General features: G+C 44.5%; 1 protein-coding gene across 1 annotated transcript; it reads left to right on the top strand.

The window, feature by feature from the left end:
- The first annotated feature begins 56 nt into the window (after positions 1–56).
- On the top strand, positions 57–14,805 carry LSM1 (LSM1 homolog, mRNA degradation associated). Its single transcript, XM_075272889.1, has 4 exons — positions 57–210; positions 4,096–4,164; positions 10,687–10,802; positions 14,394–14,805. The coding sequence occupies exons 1-4, from the start codon at positions 165–167 to the stop codon at positions 14,562–14,564; spliced, it is 402 nt and encodes a 133-aa protein (XP_075128990.1). The 5' UTR covers positions 57–164; the 3' UTR covers positions 14,565–14,805.
- The last annotated feature ends 8,315 nt before the right edge of the window (positions 14,806–23,120 follow it).

Here is a 23,120-nt window from a genome sequence, read left to right as displayed (position 1 = left end):
CGCCCACTCCACGGACTGACACAGTATGACGTCATGGTGACGTTTATATTCCGCGACCAATGTGCCGGAAGTGATTTTTTAACCAAAATGGCGACATTTCCTGTTGGCTTGTTGACGCGGTGTCCGGTGTGAGGATTTGCCCCAAAAAGGGGGCGGGAGAGAGAATGAATTATATGCCGGGGACCGCCAGCCTCATAGAGGATATTGACAGTCAGTATAGAGTCCTATGTTGTGTCGGGCAGTTGCCATTAGCAAACTTGTGGCTGTCTTAGTCTAGTTTCTAACTTACACTGCAGGCTTGGTCCTCGCCCTGTCTCCTATGTCTGTGTTGTCTGTCATGTCTTACCCTGGGATAATGGGAGTGACCTCTTTCCCATGAGCAGACTTATTGCCTGTGCTCGCTGTCACCCCCTGCTGGATGTGATTTTAGGGGTAGGGAAGCAGACCTATACAGTGCTTGGTTCTATGCTGCCCCCTATGGATGTAGGCGATTATCGTGCTGTCTTCCTTTAGCAGTATGGTGCCCATATACATGATGCTGGACCTCTTAAAGGGGTTGTCCATGATATTTTAGTATTGTGGCAGGAGGCTGAGGAAGGTGGTGGGGACACAATCCGCGGTCCAGACCAGTGGCGCCCTGGCAGTTTTCCAGTGAAGTCCCTGCAACGAGTGACCACTAAAGTCTATTAGAGACCTAAGGAGAGGAAGTGGGACGTTAACCTGTAATGTTCTGTGTCCTGGTGTCAGGCCCTTGATTGGCCTCAGCCCCAGTAGAATCGGGGACCGGTAAGTGTGTGTCCCCAGCCTCCTGCCACAATACTAAAATATGTTTGACACCCCTTTAACGATTAGTATGTAACTGTACGTCTGTGACCACTGACCAGTTTCTTCTACAGGACGGATGGAGCAGTGTCCTCGGCTGTGGAGATGGATCAGGACACCTCAGATTCCTCGCCACTTTCCACCCTTCTTTCTTCCCGCAGGGAAAAGCTAAAGTAGAGCTTGTTTTCCGTTGCAGCTTTTACCCGCTGATTAGGTCACATGACTGCGACTGATCAGCCAAGAGTCTTGTGCCGCAGGTTCTGTGGCTGAATCCGCTTAGGCATTTATGGCCAGATTGAGTAAGACACTTATTTTTTGGCGTCGTGCTTTGATCTCCGCTTCCCTTGGAAAATAATGGGAGGCGCATTTTGTCTCCATTGTGGTCTGATCTTAGACTCTGCCTCCTCACAGACGAGCCTCCAGCAGAACCAGCGTTGATTGGCCAAATGCTGTACACTGGCCAATCAATGCTGGTCAATTCATTCCTATGAGAAAAAGTAAGCTCCCTCGTAACCGCAAGCTGCCAGCTCTCCTGACTAGCGAGGACAAGCCTGCTGCAGAACCAGTGTTGATTTGCAGCAGGCCCATCTTTGCTAGTCGGAAGAGCTGGCAGCTTGCGGTTACGAGGGAGCTTACTTTTTATCAGCGCAACTGCAAGCGCTGTGCAGTTAAAGCGCACAGACCCCATAGACTATAATTGGGTCCATGCGCTTTAACCGCACAGCGCTCCTCCTAAATACTCTCCTCCTGCTACTCGTGGACTTGGTGACTCTCCTTTAGTCGAATAGTGGTTTCCCCTGAAACGAGCATTTTTTTCCCATAGACTATATTGGTATTCGATCGAGAATGAATATCGAATCTCAAATATTTCACTGTTCGCTCATCTCTACTAAGATCTTGTTTTTTTGTTTTTATGTTTTGTTATGGCCTATGTCCCATCAATGGGGAGCAGATCTGAAGTAGCGGCCCCTGAGCACAGAGCTACCAGCTTCCTTCTCTGTGCACTATATAGTACGAGGACTGTACATACTCCCAAACTGCCTATCTGAGCCAGGGACAGAGGTCAGCCCGTCACCAATGTAATATTTCTGGCCTATCCCAGGGGTCGACAACCTTCGGTGCTCCAGATGTTGTGATGCTGTGACTCCCAGTATACATACTTGCTGGGAGTTGTTGGAGTGCCAAAGGTTGACGACTAAGGACGATAAAAAAAAAAATAAATTCAGTTTGGCTTTATTTTTATTTTCCCACTTTAGTGTTCTGTATATGGGGAAATATTTCTATAAGTTTATTGATTGGTCATTTTTGGATACAGGGATATCTAACGTGACTTTATTGTTATATCTGATTTAACCACTTCAGTCCTGGGCCAATTTGTCGCCCAGGACCAGACACATTTTAGTTTTTTGGGTTTTTTGTATGCTCAGTGAGGGCTGTAACGTTTTTCTCATATGTCTCATTGAACTAATTTTTGTGTCTTTTTTGGGGGGGAGGGGGCACATAGGGCTTTATTTTTGTCTTTATTTTCGAATAGGATTTAATTTTTTTTTATTTTTTTTTTTTAAATATACGGGAAAATATAAACAAAATAGGAGGGAAATTGTCTGGCTTTCATTCTTTTTTTTTTTTTTTTTTCATTAACACAAAGTGCTATTGAAAACTTTATAAAATAGTTTTTCCTCTCCGTTATGGTAATTTTTATTTTGTATGATGTGGGGGTGGGGCTATAACCTTTAATAATGGCGTTTATTGGCTTATTATGTTTTTGATTATTTTATTTACATTTTTTAACCTATTATTATTATTTTCAGATTGTGTCCCCATAAAGTCATAAAAGTCCTTTGAGGACATCTGATCACTTTTTCCTTTGTTAGGGTGGCTGATTTCCCCTGTATCTGGGGCTGGTACATTAGCCCCCTGCATGCTGTTTTTTAGACTTACAGAGCTGATCTGGGTCCTGTAGGACCCAGCAGCTCTTGTAACATGCTGACTCCGGCGGATCATGTGACTGCAGGGTCAGAGGGCGGCTGCACACGGCAGCGCCCATAGCTGTGTATACAGTGCTCATTGAGTGCTGTATATACAGCGATCGAGAAGGCAGGGGAGGGAATAAACCTTCCCTGCCTCCTCTCTGGGAGCTCCGGCTGAAGTTACAGCAGTCTCCCTGTATCTGCAGCTGCACAATCTCTGTGCAGCTGCTGTGTTCTGACTGGACGTACCGGTACGTCCTGTCAGAAGAAGGCAACCACCTTCCGGCCGTTTAGTCTATGGGCGGTCCAGAAGGGGTTAAACTTTTTAAATTTCTTTGTTTTTATTTATATATTTCCCTTTTTTGACTTTATTTTTAGACACCCCTCCCCCCCCAAGGGGTCTTGTATCCCATGGGGTTGATCACTAATACTGTGCAATGTATGTTAATGTACATAGACCTCTATTGGGGGCTGCCAGTAATAGAACTCGGTTGGGAACAAGCCTGGGAGCCTGTCATAGCAACAGATCGCCGCTATCAGTATGGTTAATACTGACACTAATTCCGGGCATTGTCTCCGCTGCATAACACAGGGGAGAAAAAAGTACACGGATGCTAGGAGGCTACAAACGTATCTGTATGGTGTATTCAATACTAACAAGAAACTACATAGTCAAAAGACAGAACCACCAATTATAAAACAGTATAAATTTATTAATGATATTGATAAAATGACATGACAAAAATAGTAAAAGGAACAAACAAGGAAAGGGGTTGGCCGATGTTGCCGTAATACATCACATATGGCGAAGTAGAAACATTAACATGATACAAGGACACAGGTGGTGATATAAATGTATCTATATGCTAACAAGTATAGCCAAAAGAGTGAACTCCTAATAATACAATCAAGTGGATACATAAAGCCATACAAGGTTGCAATATCATAATAAAACACCGCCATTCCGTCCTTAGAAATATAACCTCAGTCTCACCATATGAAACGTGATATGTCATATGAAAATATGATATTGCAACCTTGTACGGCTTTATGTATCCACTTGTATTGCAGTTTTTTGAGCCAAAGCCAGGAGTGGATTGAGTAAGTAGAAGTATAAGAACTTCCTAGATATTTCTCATTGCTTTTGCTGCCATTCTTGGCTTTGGCTCAAAAAACTGCAACAAAAAAAAGCTGTGTTGGGCCTCGGCCTAAAGGGAACCTGTCATTCTGGTGGTTTGATCTCGGACCGCTTCATGTTACTTGGCGGTCCCGTCTTGACCATAACTTTTTGTTTTTGTTTTAGAGAAACATTTGGTCCTACTCAGAGATGGGAGAACTCTTATTGGATACTTGAGAAGCATTGACCAGTTTGGTGAGTTTCACGTCTTGGTTGCTTTCCTTTCCTTTAAACAGGAATCTCCAAAAAGAGGAGCTCTTAGATGCTCTGGACGTTGTAGTTGTACAATGGCTATAGGGCTGCAGGTTGGTGACCCTGTCTGAGTATGACGGTAATGGTATGCACACATGTAGGCAGAATCCTACCGTGCAAGTCTTTGCTGTTAATACCGTAGTTTTATTAGTACTACTCTGCCATTAACAATCATGGCCATGTCAAGGTGTTGTCAGCAAAGTCATGTGGTCAGGTTAAAGGGGTATTCCCATCATGCTTGTTCACCAACCTGCAGGCTGTCTGCTCTCTTCACTTCCTGGTTTTCTCGGCACATTGGTGGGCAGGGATTCACTTGCTCTGCTATGTTTGCAGTTAGTAATGAGGGATTGCTTGTAAATGAATTACCACAGTATGAAGCTGATGTAGCAGAGCTGGATTTGAGTCAGTTTGTAATACATATAGAGGTAACGGACTTCTTATATTCAGCCCTTATCAGCCAAATTCAATTAAACCGACTAAGTGGAAGAGCAGGAGATAAGAATTCACCTCCCCCTCCCCTATCTGAGGAGCTCCATTACTTGTCTGTGGCAGAGACATACACAACTCAGCTGCTGCCGAACACTCAGCCCTTCCCTCCCCCCCTGAGAGCAGGCAGCTATGTCACTGGGGGACTGAGCAGATAAGCCCTGGTCTGGCGCTGTGGTCATAGAAACGCATGTAAACACTGAAGTGAATAAATTAAGATAGCAGCCAAACAAAGCAGTTTTGATAAAGCAATGTATTTAGAAAAAGTCTTATATCCACATAAACTAGCAGTATAGGTAGGATCCTTGTTATGGGACAACCCCTTTAACAAACCACCTGTATAGGGGAATGGGGATTGTCCAAATGTGGCCGCTGCAATGTACGATTATACTCGAAAAATCCTTCAACAGTCGACTTTGTTAGGCATCCAAGGGCCGGAACCACCTATCAGAGTTTTGGTAGATCGGCCCTGGAGGCCGTGATCAATAGCAACCCCTCCTGCCACCCCTTGGATTCCCCTATAAAAGGCCTATATGTGATGTTCTCCATTGCACTGGGGATTCGAGGGGAAAAAAAAGTTCACCTAAACATAGCGCTATTTGGTGAACGCCATAAAAAAATATATACCACAATGCACATGCAGGCAAATGTATTTTAGTCACTTTATTTTCCCAAAAAAATATCAATAAAAAGTGATCAGTAAGTTATGGATATAAATCTGGTATTTCTGTAATCTTAGACTGCCCGAACAAGCTGCCATGTCATTATTATTGCAGAGTGAACGCGTGAAAGCAAAATGTAAAAAATTATAATAGAATTCTGTATTATTTCACATGGATCCCTTGAAAAAAAAGTAAAGAAAAGCTTATCAAAACATATGTACCCCAAAATGGTGGTAAATGAAAGTACAACTCGTCACGCAAAAAATAAGCCCTCACATAACTGTCAATAGAAAAATAAAAAGTGAACTTTGGAAGGCAGAGAGAGAAAATATGATACAGGTCTTCAAACTTTAAAGGGATCCTATCACTCAGACATGACTTTTTTCTAAGTACAACGTCGGGCTAGCCTTAAGAAAGGCTATTCGTCTTCTCCGTGCCGCCGTTCGCCTACCATCCCGGTTTTTGTCGGTATGCTAATGAGCTCTCTCGCAGCACTGGGGGCAGGCCCTGGTGCTCAGACAGCACTGGGGGGCGTCCCCAGTGCTGCTAGACAACTCTCTCGAGTGCCGCCTCCTCTTCTTTGGCAGCATCATGTTAAGCCATTCCTTCCGGCGGCGTCTTCTTACTTCTAGACCTCGGGCTTTGGGCAGAGCAGACTGCAGATGCCCACAGGCCACGAGAAAATGGCCGCTTCCAATACTGTGCAAGCAGCCATTTTCTCGTGGCCTGTGGGCATGTGCAGTTTGCTCTGCCCAAGGCCCGAAGCCTTAGAAGTTACAAGCCACCGCCGGAAGAAGGTGGCTGAAGGTGAAGGCTGAAGGTGACGCTGCTGAAGAATAGGAGGAGGCGGCACTGGAGAGAGTTCTCTTGCAGCATTGGGGACGCCCCCAGTGCTGTCTGAGCGCTGGGGCACGTCCTCAGTGCTGCGAGAGAGCTCATTAGCATACCAATAAGAACTGGGATTGTAGGCAAACGGCAGTGCGGAGAAGACGACAAAAGGTAGGAGAAGAATAGCCTTTCTTAAGGCTATTCGGACGTGGTACTTAGAAAAAAATCATGTCTAAGTGATAGGATCCCTTTAATGTGCAAACTACCCGGTGTCATTAGGGGGTTAATTTATGTTCTGCTCTTTTTCGAGTACATTTCCTGGAAAGCCTGGGATAGGCAATAAATATTTTGCTTGCTCGCTGTCATTCAGCTTTTACAAGGCCAGCTCATGTGCTGCATCTTACTCTCACTAGGTGGCAGCAGTGTGCCTGCTACAAGTTTCCAACTTGCGACCTCACGATGAGCTATAAAATGTGAGGTGATTCCTTTCTTTCCATAATCCAGACACTGCTCTGTTGTGAATTATTAGAAAACCACCAAGGACAGAAGCGGCTGTAGTTTGCTCCAAATGTCACACAATATTTAATAAACTTTGTGCATTCATAAGTCAAGCACTTCTATCCTAAGTTCATCGCCTTCAGAACCTGGGCGAGTGTGGGGCCCCAAGCTCTTGAGGGGCTCACTCGGGTGCTGACTGTGGCTGCTGCTGTTTGGTTGTTTTTTTTTTTTTGTTTTAGGCCATTACTCCAGCAGGCCCTGTTAACATACCAATCCCCGTGCTGGTCCTGGACGCCGCCACTTCCAATTCAGCCATCCAGGGGGCCCTGTGAGTCTCTTATTAGATCACTAACAGCAACAATATGCAGCACATGAGGCCCCCTGGAGGGCAGAAGTAGAAATGAAGGAGCGAAAGAGATTGACAAGTAGGCCCCACTGCAAGATTATTTGTTAGGTGAACCTAATGAGATTAGTCTTGCAAGGATCGCCTGGTGTTTCCGTGTGGACCGGTCACTTCCAAACTGAAACTGCTGCTATTATACTGTGGGGTCTTCTGAGAGCCTAGAGTATAATGATCAGAGGCCCAGGGAAGGTGACAAACCTAAACAAGGTTACTCCCCTCCCCTGGGCTCCAATGCAACTCCCTGCTGGTTTTGGGCCTCTTCAATGACATGACAGATGTCACGTCGGTCAGACCAGTGTCACGACACATAACAATGCCGACGTAAACCACGTCTATTATGTCACTGAGGAGGGTTGAAGACAGCAGAGACATAAGCTGGGGCCCAGGAGAGGTGAGTAATGTTATTGTATGGGGGACAGGAATCGGATGTTTTTGCCCTGCGGTTGTGTGAATGCCTAGTTTAGCCTTAGGATAGGTGACTAATGTCAGATCAGTGGGGATGTGAGCACTAAATAGTATTGGGAGCCTTGACCATCCATATAGTGGCCTTACCCTGTTACTGCGGCTCGCTTGAATGGGGGTGCAGTAACCAGGAACAACCACTATACACGGTATGGCGCTATAGGGCTGTACATTGCTACTCCTGTCACCATGGCTCCTGCTATCAGATAGCTGATCAGTGGGGGGTTTGAGAGGAGTCAGACCCCTACCAATCTGGTTCATCAATATCTATATCCTGGAATGACCACTGCCCCGACTATTTCCTGGTCACCGTGAGCGGCATCTTTACTTGAAAGCTGTTCCTGTGATCTGGCTGTTAGTCAAATATCTGTAGGGAAATTGTTGTTCTCACAGAAAACAGAAACATTTGTCATGCAAATAGCCCCCCCCCTCCATTTATACAAGCAAATGGCCTCCTGCACACTGATGGCTTCTCCAGAGGATGCCGCATTTTTACATAAGCCTTTATAACAAGTACCATTAGAGAGGACCTTCCACCGTCTCCAGCTCTTTGCGTCCTTTAATAGACCCCACTCCACTGATTCTGGCACATTTGGAATTCTTTCTCTAGCCCCCGCCGTTCCTGAGAAATATATGTTGTTAATATCAACACCCAATATGCTAATTATACCATGTACTGTCAAGTGGGCGGTCCCTGTCTGCTCCAGCCCAGAAACCCCCACCTGACAGTTTCAGCACTCAATATGTTAATCTGCCTAACAGCGCTGATTTCTTAGGAATGGGGCTTGGTAAGTTGTAAAGAGGCCTGGACATCCCCTTTAAGTGAAAGCCCCACTTTGCAGAAATGCAGCTTTTTTTTTTCTTTTTTCTTTTTTGTGTTGCAGATTTTGCTTCCGTTTGAGCCAAAGCCAGGAGTGGATTGAGCAGAAGGCAGAAGTATAAGAGCTTATATAGATTTTCCATTCCTTTTGTAGCTAGTCTTGGTTTTGGCTCAAAAATTTGCAACAAAAAAAGCGGAGTTTCAGCAATGTGGAGCCTCAGACTTAAAGATGACCTGTTACCAGGTCTGGAAAGTCCGGTGGCATCCATCATCAATGAGCGGTTTGGTGTTTGGTTTATCTGAATCTATTCAGCCGTTCCAAAGATATAATCCCTTTCATTGTCAATGAAGATTAGGGTATATTAGCCAAGTGGGTGGTGACACTCTGGTTTCTCTTGGTCGCATACACTATTGTGCTCACGTGTTTGGATAAATAAAACCCCAAAATGCTGAAGGTGACCGTGCCGATCAGATGATGTATGTCCTCTCAATTTTCTGTCTAGGTCTGAGGCAATTGATTGAAAAATAACTGACCATCAACCCGGACAAGGGCGGGTTCACACCAGCGCCCGGTCACCGCTTTCAGGTTTCCGTCTTCTGCCCGAGAAACTGGACAGGAGACTGAAACCGGTGGTCACTTTTCAAACCCATTCATTTGAAAGGGTTTGCAGAGTGTCTGTCCGTGAGCGTCTTCTGGTCTCCACCGCGAAACCGTTTTTTTGTTGTTTTTTTTTTATAACCGGACACAAAGTTGGACATGCAGGACTCTGTGCCCGGTTAAAAAAAAAAATACAAAACTGTTTTGCTATGGAGAGATGCTCATGGGCGGACACTGAATGCCGGTTTCCGTCTCCTGTCGGCAGAACACGGAAACCTCAAAACGAAGATCGGGCGCTGGTGTGAACCCGCCCTAACAGGTGTGATGTTGCTCACGTCTGTTATTCTGGTTCACTTATTACAATATTTGTGAAGTCCTACCTGCAGTTTCATTTGGACCTGCTATTATTATACTTGGGGTTCTCTTCAGACCCCCGAGTATAGTAAACAGAGGCCCAAGGGAGGTGATCAAACATAAGTTACTCACCTCTCCTAGGCTCTGGTGCAGCTTCCTGTTCTCTTTGGCACTTCTACCTGATGTCAGGGACTGTAATGTGGCGTCTTGACGCATGACCCATGTGACTGAGTCCAATCACAGACTTTAGTGGTCCCTGACGTGAGGCAGAAACCCCAGAGCCCAGGAGAGGTGAGTAACACTATCCTTTATATTTGATCACCTCTGCTGGGCCTCCGATCATTATACTTTGGGGTGTGAAGAGACTGCACAGTATAATAGCAGCTCTACCGGTTCAGGTTTTGGGGGTTTTTTTGTGACCCAGCACATACTCTGACTGTAAAAGGGGTGTGGTATAAGAGGCATGCCATTAATTGTAATCAGGGAAAATGCCCGATTGTGGTAATCGCCCAGCCGCCCTACTTCATACCTGGTGACGTATGCGTGACTTTCTACAGATTGCAGACTGAGTGTGTCTGTTTTACACTACAGGTGGTGGTTGTGCCCAGTCTTAGGAGCATGTTCACACAACACAGTTTTATGCAGATTTTGGCACTTTTTGCCCTGAATTGTTTTCAATGACTGTGTGTCGTCTTAATATAGTTGTGGAATTTCTTACAATTTGGAAGTAGACCCTACAAAGGGTTACCACACATGGGTTCGCTCCATTGAATGCATCCGGATTTGCCAGGTATCAGACTGCGGATCAGTGGGAGACCTCAGAGGGGCAGCCGTGGATATGTCTGATATTTCTATATGACAGTAGCTGGATGAACATACCGTGAGACCTTGTCTGTTCCCAATCAGATTATATACTTTATCTGGGTCGTCAGTGATGAAAGTGGAGCTGTATCCTCTGTCAGTTTATTCATACACTTCCAGGAGGAGTAACAAAGGACCAGTTGTATTATAAGATTATCCTATACCAGAATATCATGGTATGCAAAAATTTACTAAAGCAAACATGCCAGGTAAGCTGATGGGTAATATGACTGTTCCAGCTAAATATCCTCCCATAAAGCTTGTGAATGGGACCACCTTGTCCATGCGCCATGCCTAGTGTTATAATGAATGGGGCTAGACTGCATTGTCAGGTGAAGCCCATGCACATAAGTGGCGGTCAAATAGAGAGGACCTAGGATTTTCTAAAAACTGCTCTTGTACAGCACGTGGGCATGGACTATGTAAGAGGCTGAGGTACAAAATGTGGGGCTATAGGCAGTCTGATCCTTACTGTGTTTTTACCTCCCTTTAGCTAATCTTGTCCTGCACCAGACTGTGGAAAGGATACACGTCGGGAAGAAATATGGAGATATTCCCAGGGGAATATTTGTTGTACGAGGAGAAAATGTGGTCCTCCTTGGAGAAATAGTAAGTAAGCAATGTGGCTAAAAAAAAATTACACTACACCTAAATAGGTTTATTGCACCACTCCTAAATCTGAAGAGGATTTGCAATTTACTTGCATGAAAAATTGCTCCATTTAATTATGACCCCTACCTGCATAGTACAGCACCACCTGGTGTTCAGTGTGTAGTAATGTATGTCCATCATCTGAGCGGAGTGCCGTGGACACACATGCTCAGTCACACTCTGCACAGTGACCCTATAGAAATGGTATAAGGGCTATACTTAGTCTGCTTCACCCTCTTGCAGTCATGACTGGTGGTGGGGTAGAGCTGGGATACAAGAAGTATGGCTATATATTCAGTTTTACATCACCTAGAAAAATGGTTCAGGTATCAAAAGAAAGATTCTCAGCTTTAAGGTTTGAGAACTAGAACCGGAGACATTACTAATTTTTTTTTTTTTTTTTTTTTAAAAAAAAGGGAATTTCAACTTAATTCAGCTCATAATAATCATACAACAATTCTCTGTATTTGTAGCTAAATCAGCTCATGCTGCATATAACATTATGGCTGAGGATCTCTTCTTTCTTGTGATGTCCAAACCATTTTTCTAGGAGTTATAAAACCAGAGATAAAGCCATTTGAGCTTACCATACCCTTTGGTGAATGCTTCAGCTTTGCATATTCGCAATACAAATGTGTATGGACTTTCCCCAGCTCAGTTAGAGGGTCGCTGGGGAGAAAATTACAGAATACATTGTTATAAATGGTCACGAAACACCCCCAATACACTAGCAAAAAATGGGAGTTATACATTAAAGAAAATAGTGTAAAACCACCCCTGTAAGTAGTGATGTTGCTTCAGCTTTGTGTCATCTCTTGCCATATTTTTCATAGTGAAGGCCTTAAAGGGTACCTGAGCTTTCATCAGAAGTTGTAATATTTGCAGGACAGTCTGTTCTCTGGCTGTATAAGCTTTCATACATGGTGTGCTAACATTTTCTGTTACTAATAGCCCCATTATGACTGCAGCACATTTTGTTTCCCCCTATTACTACTACTACTACTGGTAGTAACTGGTTTACTTGCATGTCATTCTGCCAGATAGAACTATATAATGGCAAACAAATAAATGTCCATAATATAGGAGATCCAGGGACACTGGGCTGCAAGTACAGGCTATGATATAACTTAATATGATCCCTAACCCAGAAAACAAATGAGCCTGAATAGGCAAAGCCCCTTACTGCCTATGACTAACATCCCATCAACAACTCAAGCAGCTAGCCAGACATATATACAGTGCCTACAAGTAGTATTCAACCCCCTGCAGATTTAGCAGGTTTGATTAGATGCAAATAAGTTAGAGCCTTCAAACAAGAGCAGGATTTATTAACAGATGCATAAATCTTACAAACCAAAAAGTTATGTTGCTCAGTTAAATTTTAATAAATTTTAAACATAAAAGTGTGGGTCAATTATTATTCAACCCCTAGGTTTAATATTTTGTGGAATAACCCTTGTTTGCAATTACAGCTAATAATCGTCTTTTATAAGACCTGATCAGGCCGGCACAGGTCTCTGGAGTTATCTTGGCCCACTCCTCCATGCAGATCTTCTCCAAGTTATCTAGGTTCTTTGGGTGTCTCATGTGGACTTTAATCTTGAGCTCCTTCCACAAGTTTTCAATTGGGTTAAGGTCAGGAGACTGACTAGGCCACTGCAACACCTTGATTTTTTCCCTCTTGAACCAGGCCTTGGTTTTCTTGGCTGTGTGCTTTGGGTCGTTGTCTTGTTGGAAGATGAAATGACGACCCATCTTAAGATCCTTGATGGAGGAGCGGAGGTTCTTGGCCAAAATCTCCAGGTAGGCCGTGGTATCCATCTTCCCATGAATGCGGACCAGATGGCCAGGCCCCTTGGCTGAGAAGCAGCCCCACAGCATGATGCTGCCACCACCATGCTTGACTGTAGGGATGGTATTCTTGGGGTTGTATGCAGTGCCATCCAGTCTCCAAACGTCACGTGTGTGGTTGGCACCAAAGATCTCAATCTTGGTCTCATCAGACCAGAGAACCTTGAACCAGTCTGTCTCAGAGTCCTCCAAGTGATCATGAGCAAACTGTAGCTGAGCCTTGACATGACGCTTTGAAAGTAAAGGTACCTTACAGGCTCGTCTGGAACGGAGGCCATTGCGGTGGAGTACGTTACTTATGGTATTGACTGAAACCAATGTCCCCACTGCCATGAGATCTTCCCGGAGCTCCTTCCTTGTTGTCCTTGGGTTAGCCTTGACTCTTCGGACAAGCCTGGCCTCGGCACGGGAGGAAACTTTCAAAGGCTGTCCAGGCCGTGGAAAGCTAACAGTAGTTCCATAAGCCTTCCACTTCCGGATGATGCTCCCAACAGTGGAGACAGGTAGGCCCAACTCCTTGGAAAGTGTTTTGTACCCCTTGCCAGCCTTGTGACCCTCCACGATCTTGTCTCTGATGGCCTTGGAATGCTCCTTTGTCTTTCCCATGTTGACCATGTATGAGTGCTGTTCACAAGTTTGGGGAGGGTCTTAAATAGTCAGAAAAGGCTGGAAGAAGAGATAATTAATCCAAACATGTGAAGCTCATTGTTCTTTGTGCCTGAACTACTTCTTAATACTTTAGGGGAACCAAACAGAATTCTGGTGGTTTGAGGGGTTGAATAATAAACGACCCTCTGAATAAACTTTTCACAATTTAAAAAAAAAATTAAACAAAGAAATAACATTCTTTTTTGCTGCAGTGCATTTCACACTTCCAGGCTGATCTACAGTCCAAATGTCACAATGCCAAGTTAATTCCAAATGTGTAAACCTGCTAAATCTGCAGGGGGTTGAATACTACTTGTAGGCACTGTATATACCCACTTTGATCTGTGATCAGCTTTTGTACAGTGTAGAAGCTGTGAGCCAGTCTTGTGTTTTTTTATAACTATGGATGGACCTTCTCTAGTAACAGGCAGTAAACAGAAAGTTGGCTGGAAGTGAGACACCTAGTGGCATGAACTTTAGAGAGGTATTACAGGCAGAAAACAGCAGCCCTTTTTATTTGAAGTGCATCACATTTTGGTCTAAAATCACATGCTCTATGAAACAGACTGAGCTGAAAAGTTGGTGATCTTTTCCAGGTAAAATCTAGATCTTTTAATACAATCTCTTTACGGATAGGGAATAAAGGTTCCATTGCGCAGACAACAAGTAAGCCTAAGAATGAAGGTCCCAGGACTGGGAGTGTACATGGATGACCTCTGCTCCATTCACTTCTGTGGTACTGTACTTGGATACCTCGATCAGCCCCATAGAAGGGTATGGAGTGGTGCTCATACTTGTTCACTACCACCCCATTCCCAGTTTTTGATGAGGGATGGAGGTAAACGTCTACAGTCCGGTGACACGCTTCAAGGCCCAAGCAAGTTATTGGTAACCAGTGAGACTGTATGTAACCATGAAGTTTACCTCTGATTTGGTATTTGTTCCTTTTGAGTGTTGGACTGTCTTGAGTTTTTCTTTGACTCATGACCTGTAGGGGTTCCCCTTTAACAGAAAGGCCAGGTGTAAATCCCTACACTTCTGTCCCTACAGGACCTGGAGAAGGAGAGCGACACACAGTTACTTCAAGTCTCCATCGAGGAGATCTTAGAGGAGCAGCGTGTGGAGCAGCAAAGCAAACAGGAGGCCGAGAAGGTGAAGGTGCAGGCCCTGAAGGAGCGAGGCCTGTCTATTCCTAGAGCAGACACCTTGGATGAGTACTGACCTGAGTGGACGATGACACTGTATGTGTCCGCACTTGCCATAGACATCCCAGGGGGATTACTTTGCGTTTGCCTTTTTTCTGTTCGGACTCGTCTGCCGCAGCCGCGCTGTATGTATTATGGCTTCGGCGTATGAATTGATTTGGTTGCATGTAATGACGATGATGCCGCCGCCGAGCTGAGAGCACTTATGTTCCACAATGATGAGGGGGAGGAACCCCATTAAAAATTTCGTTTTTGAATGGTTTGTATGTTACTCTGTGCTGATTCTCTACCTTGCACCCGTGCTAGCAACACTTAAGGAAATGTGTGGGAGTTCATGCGTATGACTGGGCAGACCAGTTTAAGAAAAAAACACGTAAGGGGATAGAGCACATTTTTTGTTTTTGAGCATGATATAAAAATGTATTTAAAAAAAAAAAGTGGTTAAATATTAGAATGGTGGTGGGTCGGCTGTCACACATCCGCTGATCAGCTGCAATGACGTGTACGCAGCCGTGTGAACCATTGAAGATGTCTCAGTGCTTAACCAGTAATTTGGCAAGGATGTCTAGAGTTATGGTATTGATGCCCCGTCCTAAGAATGGGCCATCGCTGTGGTAAGTGTCGTGGCCTCTTCACAGCTGATCTGCACGGATCTCTGGTGTTGGATCCCCATCGATCACGTGTGGATGTCCTATCTGTGTTTACATCCTAAATGTGACTGATGGCCGGATAAGTTCAGAAATGCACAACTAGTCTTGAGGAAAACATAAGCCCTCATGTATGTAAATGGCAAATACTTCAGTGACGGCATAAAACAAGAATCTCTCGTGTCCTTGGTGATAAAACGGTTTACTTCCTTAAAGGATCTTCCCATCATAAATACACGAATCAGCTGTTCAGAGGTGCATCTGTTCTCTGTACTATACACTGCATAGAGCACGAAGTGGGCGCCTCTGTTCCCCAATAGTGGGGATCTGACCTTTTTGTTAACCTACTAAACCTGAGCAGGGAAGCGGTGTTTGTATATCACTATGTTCTCTTTGCTGGTTTTCCTTTGCTATACAGGGAGCTGCAGATAGTCCTTTTGCAGTGTACGGGGCCTGCTACAGCTTTCTGCACAAAGAGGATGTTCCTGGTGAGTTTGTGGCAACTAACTGATTGCAATCCTAAAGGGGTTATTATATCTATATTTATGCTATACAGTGTTGGCCAAAAGTATTGGCACCCCTTCAATTCTGTCAGATAATACTCGGTTTCTTCCAGAAAATGATTACAATCACAAATTCTTTGGTATTATTATCTTCATTTAATTTGTCTTCAATGGAAACCTACAAAAAGAATTGTCAAAAAGCCAAATTGGATATAATTCCACAGCAAACATAAAAAAGGGGGTGGACAAAAATATTGGCACTGTTTGAAAAACCATGTGATGCTTGTCTAATTTGTGTAATTAACAGCACCTGTTACTTATCTGAGGCACCTAACAGGTGGTGGCAATAACTAAATCACACTTGCAGCCAGTTGAAATGAATTAAAGTTGACTCAACCTGTGTCCTTGTGTGTACCACATTGAGCATGGAGAAAAGAAAGAAGACCAAAGAACTGTCTGAGGACTTGAGAAGCAAAATTGTGAGGAAGCATGAGCAATCTCAAGGCTACAAGTCCATCTCCAAAGACCTGAATGTTCCTGTGTCTACCGTGCGCAGTGTCATCAAGAAGTGTAAAGCCCATGGCACTGTGGCTAACCTCCCTAGATGTGGACGGAAAAGAAACACTGACTAGAGATTTCAACGCAAGATTGTGCGGATGGTGGATAAAGAACCTCGACTAACATCCAAACAAGTTCAAGCTGCCCTGCAGTCCGAGGGTACGACAGTGTCACCCCGTACTATCCGTCAGCGTCTGAATGAGAAGGGACTGTATGGTAGGAGACCCAGGAAGACCCCACTTCTTACCCAGAGACATAAAAAAGCCAGGCTGGAGTTTGCCAAAACTTACCTGAGAAAGCCAAAAACGTTCTGGAAGAATGTTCTCTGGTCAGATGAGACAAAAGTAGGAAAAGGCATCAACATAGAGTTTACAGGGGGAAAAAAAGAGGCCTTCAAAGAAAAGAACACGGTCCCTACAGTCAGACATGGCGGAGGGTCCCTGATGTTTTGGGGTTGCTTTGCTGCCTCTGGCACTGGACTGCTTGACCGTGTGCATGGCATTATGAAGTCTGAAGACTACCAACACATTGTGCAGCATAATGTAGGGCCCAGTGTGAGAAAGCTGGGTCTCCCTCAGAGGTCAGGGGTCTTCCAGCAGGACAATGACCCAAAACACACTTCAGGTCAGCACTAGAAAATGGTGGTGAGAGAAAGCACTGGAGACTTGTAAAGTGGCAGCAATGAGTCCAGCCCTGAATCCCATAGAACACCTGTGGAGAGATCTCTTGATGGCAGTTTGGAGAAGGCCCCCTTCACATCTCAGGGGGGACCTGGAGCAGTTTGCCAAAGAAGAATGGTCTAAAATTCCAGCAGAGCCTTGTAAGAAACTCATTGCTGGTTACCGGAAGCGGTTGTGCGCAGTTATTGTGTCTAAAGGTTGTGCTACCAAGTATTAGGCTGAGGGGGCCAATACTTCTGTCTGGCCCATTTTTGGAGTTTTGTGTAAAATGATCAATGATTTGACTTTTTTTTTTTTTTCATTCTCTTTTGTGTTTTTTCATTGCAAGCAAAATAAATGAAGATATTAATACCAAAGAGTTTGTGCTTGCAATCATTTTCTGGAAGAAACTGAGTATTATCTGACAGAATTGCAGGGGTGCCAATGCTTTTGGCCAACACTGTATATCAGTAAATACACAGTCCAGTCATATTAATGTGACCACCTGTCAAAATCCAGAATAACCCCCTTTGGCAGAGCGGACCGCTGCAAGACGTGCAGGAAGAGAGGGGATGTTGTGATGATGGTCACTGGGATGTTGAGCCATGCCGACTCCAGTGCCGTGGCCAGCTATGCTAGGTTACGCGGTTGAGCATCCATGGCGTGAACAACCTGATCGAGGTGGTCCCACAGATTCTCAATTGGGTTCAAGTCCGGGGAATTTACTGGCCAAGGGAGTACGGTAAACTCATCCTGGTGCTCCTCGAACCACGCACGTACACTGCGAGCTTTATGACACGTCACATTGTCCTGCTGGTAGATGCCATCATCCTGAGGGAAAAACAAATAGCATGTAGGGGTGAACATGGACCGCAAGGATAGATGCATACTTGTGTTGATCCATCCAGCCTTCCACAATGATGAGTGCACCCAGATGGCTGATGACACGTGCCTTCTGTGATTGGTTATTAACGTTGTCAAAAGTAGGCGCTGGTCACATTAAGATGTCTGGACTGTGTATGAACATCTGTATGTACAACAAGACTCCATCTATCTCCACATCGTAGATCTTCTTACTCCTAACGCTGGCTACATACAGTGCTTTTGGATAGGCTTCAGACCCTCAAGCGTTCATATATTTATTTTTTTTAATTAAAAAAAAAAAATCTTTGGTGTCCGTTCTAATTGTCATGACGGAAGGAAACCAAGCACTGCTCATCATCTGTCCAATACCATACCTACAGTGAAGATAATGGTGGCAGCATCTTGCTGGTCCAAAGTTTAAAGCATCCAAACAAGACACTGTCCCTAAGAACACAGATAAAACAACATAGGAGTGGCTTATGGACGACTTTTTATGTTCTTGAGTGGTACAGCCAGAGCCCCCCTAACTTCAATCCAATCGAACATCTCTGGAGAGACCTGAAAATGGCTGTCCATGGATAGTCTCTATCCAACCTGACGGAGGTTGAGGGGTTATCAGAAAAGCCCCAATTCTATTTCTTCAAACCATGTGGTATAACCAAATGTGGAAAGAAAAAAAGTGAGTCTCAAGTCTTTCTCAATGCATTGTACATGAAGTAGCTGTCGACTGATCTCTCGCTCCCCTGACATCCTCGTAGTTGGTTTGCCTGAGTGTGCGTGTATTTGATAATGGGAGAAAGCTGATTCTAGATCCTTTGGGCAGCAGCATAGCATCCTTCAGAATCAAAGGATTGAATATGAAGAATACGGCTGCTATTTAGTGGTTGGAAATAGTCACGATGGTGACTTGGTTCAAGTAAATTTGGCGTTCTTCAAAAGCTTGTTCTCTTGTCTTGCATAGCTATACAAGGCAGAGAACTTGTGTATATATACAATATACTGTGAGGTCACAGCCTCCAGTCTTGCTGGGTATGATGTCACAAGGTATAAACACCTGGATTTGGGGATGTATTTTTTTTTTTTTTTGCCATTCTTCTCTGCAGCTCCTCTCAAGCCTTATCAAGTTGGATGGGGACCGTTTGATAGACGGCCATTTTCAGGTCTCTCCTGAGTTCAATTTGGTTCAGGCCTCTCGTGAGCCCCTCAAGGACATTCCCAGAGTTGCCCCTAGGCCACTCTTGTGTTGTATTGGCTGTGTTCTTGGGGGGGGGGGGGGTCATTGTTTTGTTGGGAGGCAAAACCTCAGCCCAGTTTGAGGTCCGGAGCACTCTGGATCAGGTTTTCAATAAGAATTATGAAGTCTTGTCCCAGCTGCTGGAAACTCCCCCACAGTATGATGCTACCACCACCATGCTTCACTATAAGGATGGTGAGGAGCAGTGACTGGTTTCCTCTAGACTAGAGATGAGCGAGTACTGTTGGGATCAGCCGATCCGAACAGCACGCTCGCATAGAAATGAATGGACGTAGCCGGCACGCGGGGGGTTAAGCGGCCGGCCGCCGTCAAAGCGGAAGTATCAGGTGCATCCATTCATTTCTATGGAGCATGCTGTTCGGATCAGCTGATCCGAACAGTACTCGCTCATCTCTACTCTAGACATAACTCTTAGTGTTAAGGTCAAAAAGTTCAGTCTTGGTTTCATCAGACCAGAGAGTTTTCTCTTAGAAGCTGAATGCTTAGCTTTTTTGTAAACTCCTGTGTCCTTTACTGAGAATAGTGGTGTGAAGGATCTCACCTTACCAAGCCACTTGGCACACCTGCTATCACCTTTCTTAACCTTCCACTCACGATCTGTAATTGTCTGGGCTCATAAGATAATACGAAATGAGTAGAGATGAGCAAGTACTGTTCAAAACTCCAGTTTCGAATGGCACGCACCCATAGGAATGAATGGATGTAGCTGGCACGCAGGGGGTGAAGCGGCCGGCTGGCCGTCGGCAAAGTGCATGCCGGCCGCTTCCATTCATTCCTATGGGTGCGTGCTATTCGAAACGGCCGTTTCGAATAGTACTTGTTCATCTCTAGAAATGAGGTTTATAAATTTTATATATTTACCTGAGTGGGTCAGCACTAGCCAAGGACATGTTCAGAAATACGTATCAGTGGATGACAATGAAATACAGTTAAAAAGCATAATACAATACATAAACAAAATGGGGATAAAGATAGAAAGAAAACCATACCAAACGTATCTGTGAAGCCTGTCTCTGGACTTCTTAGTCAGTAAGCGTTCCTGAGTCTCCTCACATGGCTTCCACCAGCAGAACTCCTTGTTCTACTCACTCCTTCTCCAGTAACCATTGGGTTCTTGGTCACTTTTCTTACCAAGGTCCTTCTTTCCCGATTACCTAGTTTATTGGGTTAGCCATTAGAGATGAGCGAGTACTGTTCGGATCAGCCGATCCGAACAGCACGCTCGCATAGAAATGAATGGATGTAGCCGGCACGCGGGGGGTTAAGCGGCCGGCCGCCGTCAAAGCGGAAGTACCAGGTGCATCCATTCATTTCTATGGAGCGTGCTGTTCAGATCGGCTGATCCGAACAGTACTCGCTCATCTCTATTAGCCATCCCTAAAGACTTATGAAGGCCACTGTGCTCTTGGGAACTTTGAGCAGCAGAAATGTTTTGTTTTTTGGTGACTTTTTTTTTTTTTTTTTTTTTTATATATTCTCTGAATCCCCAAACAAGGTCTAGAAACTTTTCAAAGATGATCGAGCGAAATGGGAAACCCACAGAGCTAAATTGCAAGTGTCAAAGGATTTGAATACTTTTGTCCATTGAAAATTTTTCCTTTTTAATAAATTTGCAAAAATTTCCAATTCTGTTTCTAGGTTTTCATTACAGGCTATTGAAGGGAAAAAAAATTTTAAATGTTTTTTTTTTTTTGGTTTAGTAATGACAATGTGAAAGGGTCTGAATGCATTGTACACATTATAGGGAGCCCTTGCTGCACCTTCTGGTCATTTTTTTTTTTTTGTAGATTGTGAGCCCCACATAGAGCTCACAATGTACATTTTTCCCTATCAGTATATCTTTGGAATATGGGATGGAAATCCATGCAAACACAGGGAGAACATACAAACTCCTTGCAGATGGTTTTCTGCCCTTGGCGGGATTTGAACACCATGGCTCCAGCGCTGCAAGGCTGCAGTGCTAACCACTGAGCCACTGTGTGGCCCCTGCACCTTCTGGTCATTCTTACCAGGTCATATCCTATTATTTAGGGTAATATACTTCAATGTCTTCGTCCTGTCCACTTTCCAGGAAAGGACACGCGTGACTTAGACTGTTGAGGAAATTCCGCCTATGGAGATATAACTGTACTGTCTGAGATGGCAGTTCATTATTCTACGTAAGACGCACCATGGGCAGGAGGTCGTTGTAGAGAAGAATGTGCTGAGTGTTGGCGGGTTGACTGTATCTTTCCTGCTATCGAATACCCGGTATTGGTAGGACCTGTCTGACCATCTCTAAGCGCTATATATAGCATAGCCGGGAGGTTTGTTGTTAGTCGCTGGAATGCTGAACTGTAGTAAGGACTGGCTCGGCTGGTTCAGCAAGGACTCCGCTTATCCTATTATGGACACTTGCATGGTCGGTGGTTCACAGGTTTTACAAAAGGAGTTTATTTAAGCAGGCTCCTGTTCTTCTGACTGAAAGATGGATTCTTAGTCACATAAGTTAAAACACTTATCACAAGGCGTTGTTCGGCAACCATACCCTGCAAAAGTGTGATTTTATCCTCCCCCCAAGATCTGATTTCTGACTACGACTACATTGACTACAAGAGAAAAAAAGTGACTTTAAAAATGAAAGCCTGAATCTTATTGGCTGGTATGAATATGCCAGAATGTGGGCTGCTCTCATCGAATGAGTCTTTTCTGGCTTATAGGGGGTAACCCCCTTACCACCACCACCAATGTCTTCATGATACAACTTCCCCCTTACATAAACCACCAATGGCCTACTCTGGGTCTATTCTATACCTCTGTACCTCCAATGTTATATGCATGATGTATTATGGAGGTAGTCTTTCCTAGACAACCAACAGAGCACCATATCTGGGTTGTAGGAAGAAGGCCCATGCAACTTTTCTCTTTGTATTACCTTTACCCATAACCAGAAAGAAGAGACTTCAGCGCCCTGAATAGGGAATCTATTTATGGACCCACCTTAAAAGGGTTGTCAAGGTGTAACTAAACATGGCTGTCTTCCAAAAACAGTGCCACACTTGTCCACAGGTTGCGTGTGGTCTTACATCAATGGTATTAAGTTGCAATACTAGACACAACCCATGGAGAGTTAGGGTTCAGTTTCTGGAAAAGCAGACTTGTTTTATTAACCCTATACAACCTTTGTCAGCTAATATGATTTTAGTAGGATCTGGTTCTGGGGTAGGAAGAAGTCTAGACACCCAGATAAAATGGAAGTGGTTGCTGATATCACCTTACCGTTTATGGCATATTAGTACATGGGAGGAGGGAAACATTTGAGACCGGGTGATGCCCATGGTGGCCATCTGCAAAGCTGCCATTTTGGATTCAACTATTTTTTTTCAATGGGAAGGGGGTCATGTGACACATCAAACATATGGAGAATTGCACAAGAAAAACAACGGTGTGATCATTTTTAACATAGCTTTATTCTTTATCGAGTTATTGACACATTTGTGACATGGAGCAGCGACAGTAACCCACTAAAGGATGTGCTCAAAGTGCTGCCCATTGTGTTGAATTGTCAACGCGACCCTCTTCTCCCACTCTTGACACACCGAGAGCAATACCGCAGAAGCAAAGCTACCACAGGCCTCCTGTATCCATTCGTTGAGTTGCCCCACATCATGGACCTTCATGGAGTAGACCATAGCCTTCAAATGGCCCCGGAGATAGAAGTCCAAGGGAGTGAGATCTGAAGACCTTGGGTGTATCCATATCTGGGTGTATCCATACTTATGGCCCACCCTGTACATGGTGCCTGGCCCACATTTGACGTGGGCAGGAGATAAGCATGAGATATACCAACGTCCTTGAATGGCAGAGCCTCATGGCAGACAAGTTCATACTTAATATCACTCCAAAAGTACAGCATGTAGAGCAAAGGTTGAGTCACATTGGATTAATTTAGATCCACATTCTAGGAAAACTGCATTAGATCACCAGTGAGTAATAATGTGGTGGTGTATACGCAACGTCATATGGGTGTTACACAGGCACTAAGAGCTTGCCCTAACAAGTAGCAAGGTGATGTTGTGTTGTAACAAAATTCCATCCATCCCTGTT

The sequence above is a fragment of the Leptodactylus fuscus genome, chromosome 5 (genome assembly GCF_031893055.1).
Source record: "Leptodactylus fuscus isolate aLepFus1 chromosome 5, aLepFus1.hap2, whole genome shotgun sequence".
Classification (NCBI taxonomy): Eukaryota; Metazoa; Chordata; class Amphibia; order Anura; family Leptodactylidae; genus Leptodactylus; species Leptodactylus fuscus.
This window is presented reverse-complemented; position numbering and strand designations above follow the sequence as displayed.

What these genes read in the sequence shown, in the direction of transcription:
- LSM1 (XM_075272889.1), top strand. Translation starts at nt 165, where the DNA reads ATGAATTATATGCCGGGGACCGCCAGCCTCATAGAGGATATTGACA. An exon ending in CCTCATAGAGGATATTGACA is followed by an intron (nt 211 to 4,095) that starts GTCAGTATAGAG and finishes TTTTTGTTTTAG; the next exon opens with AGAAACATTTGGTCCTACTC. An exon ending in GAGAAGCATTGACCAGTTTG is followed by an intron (nt 4,165 to 10,686) that starts GTGAGTTTCACG and finishes ACCTCCCTTTAG; the next exon opens with CTAATCTTGTCCTGCACCAG.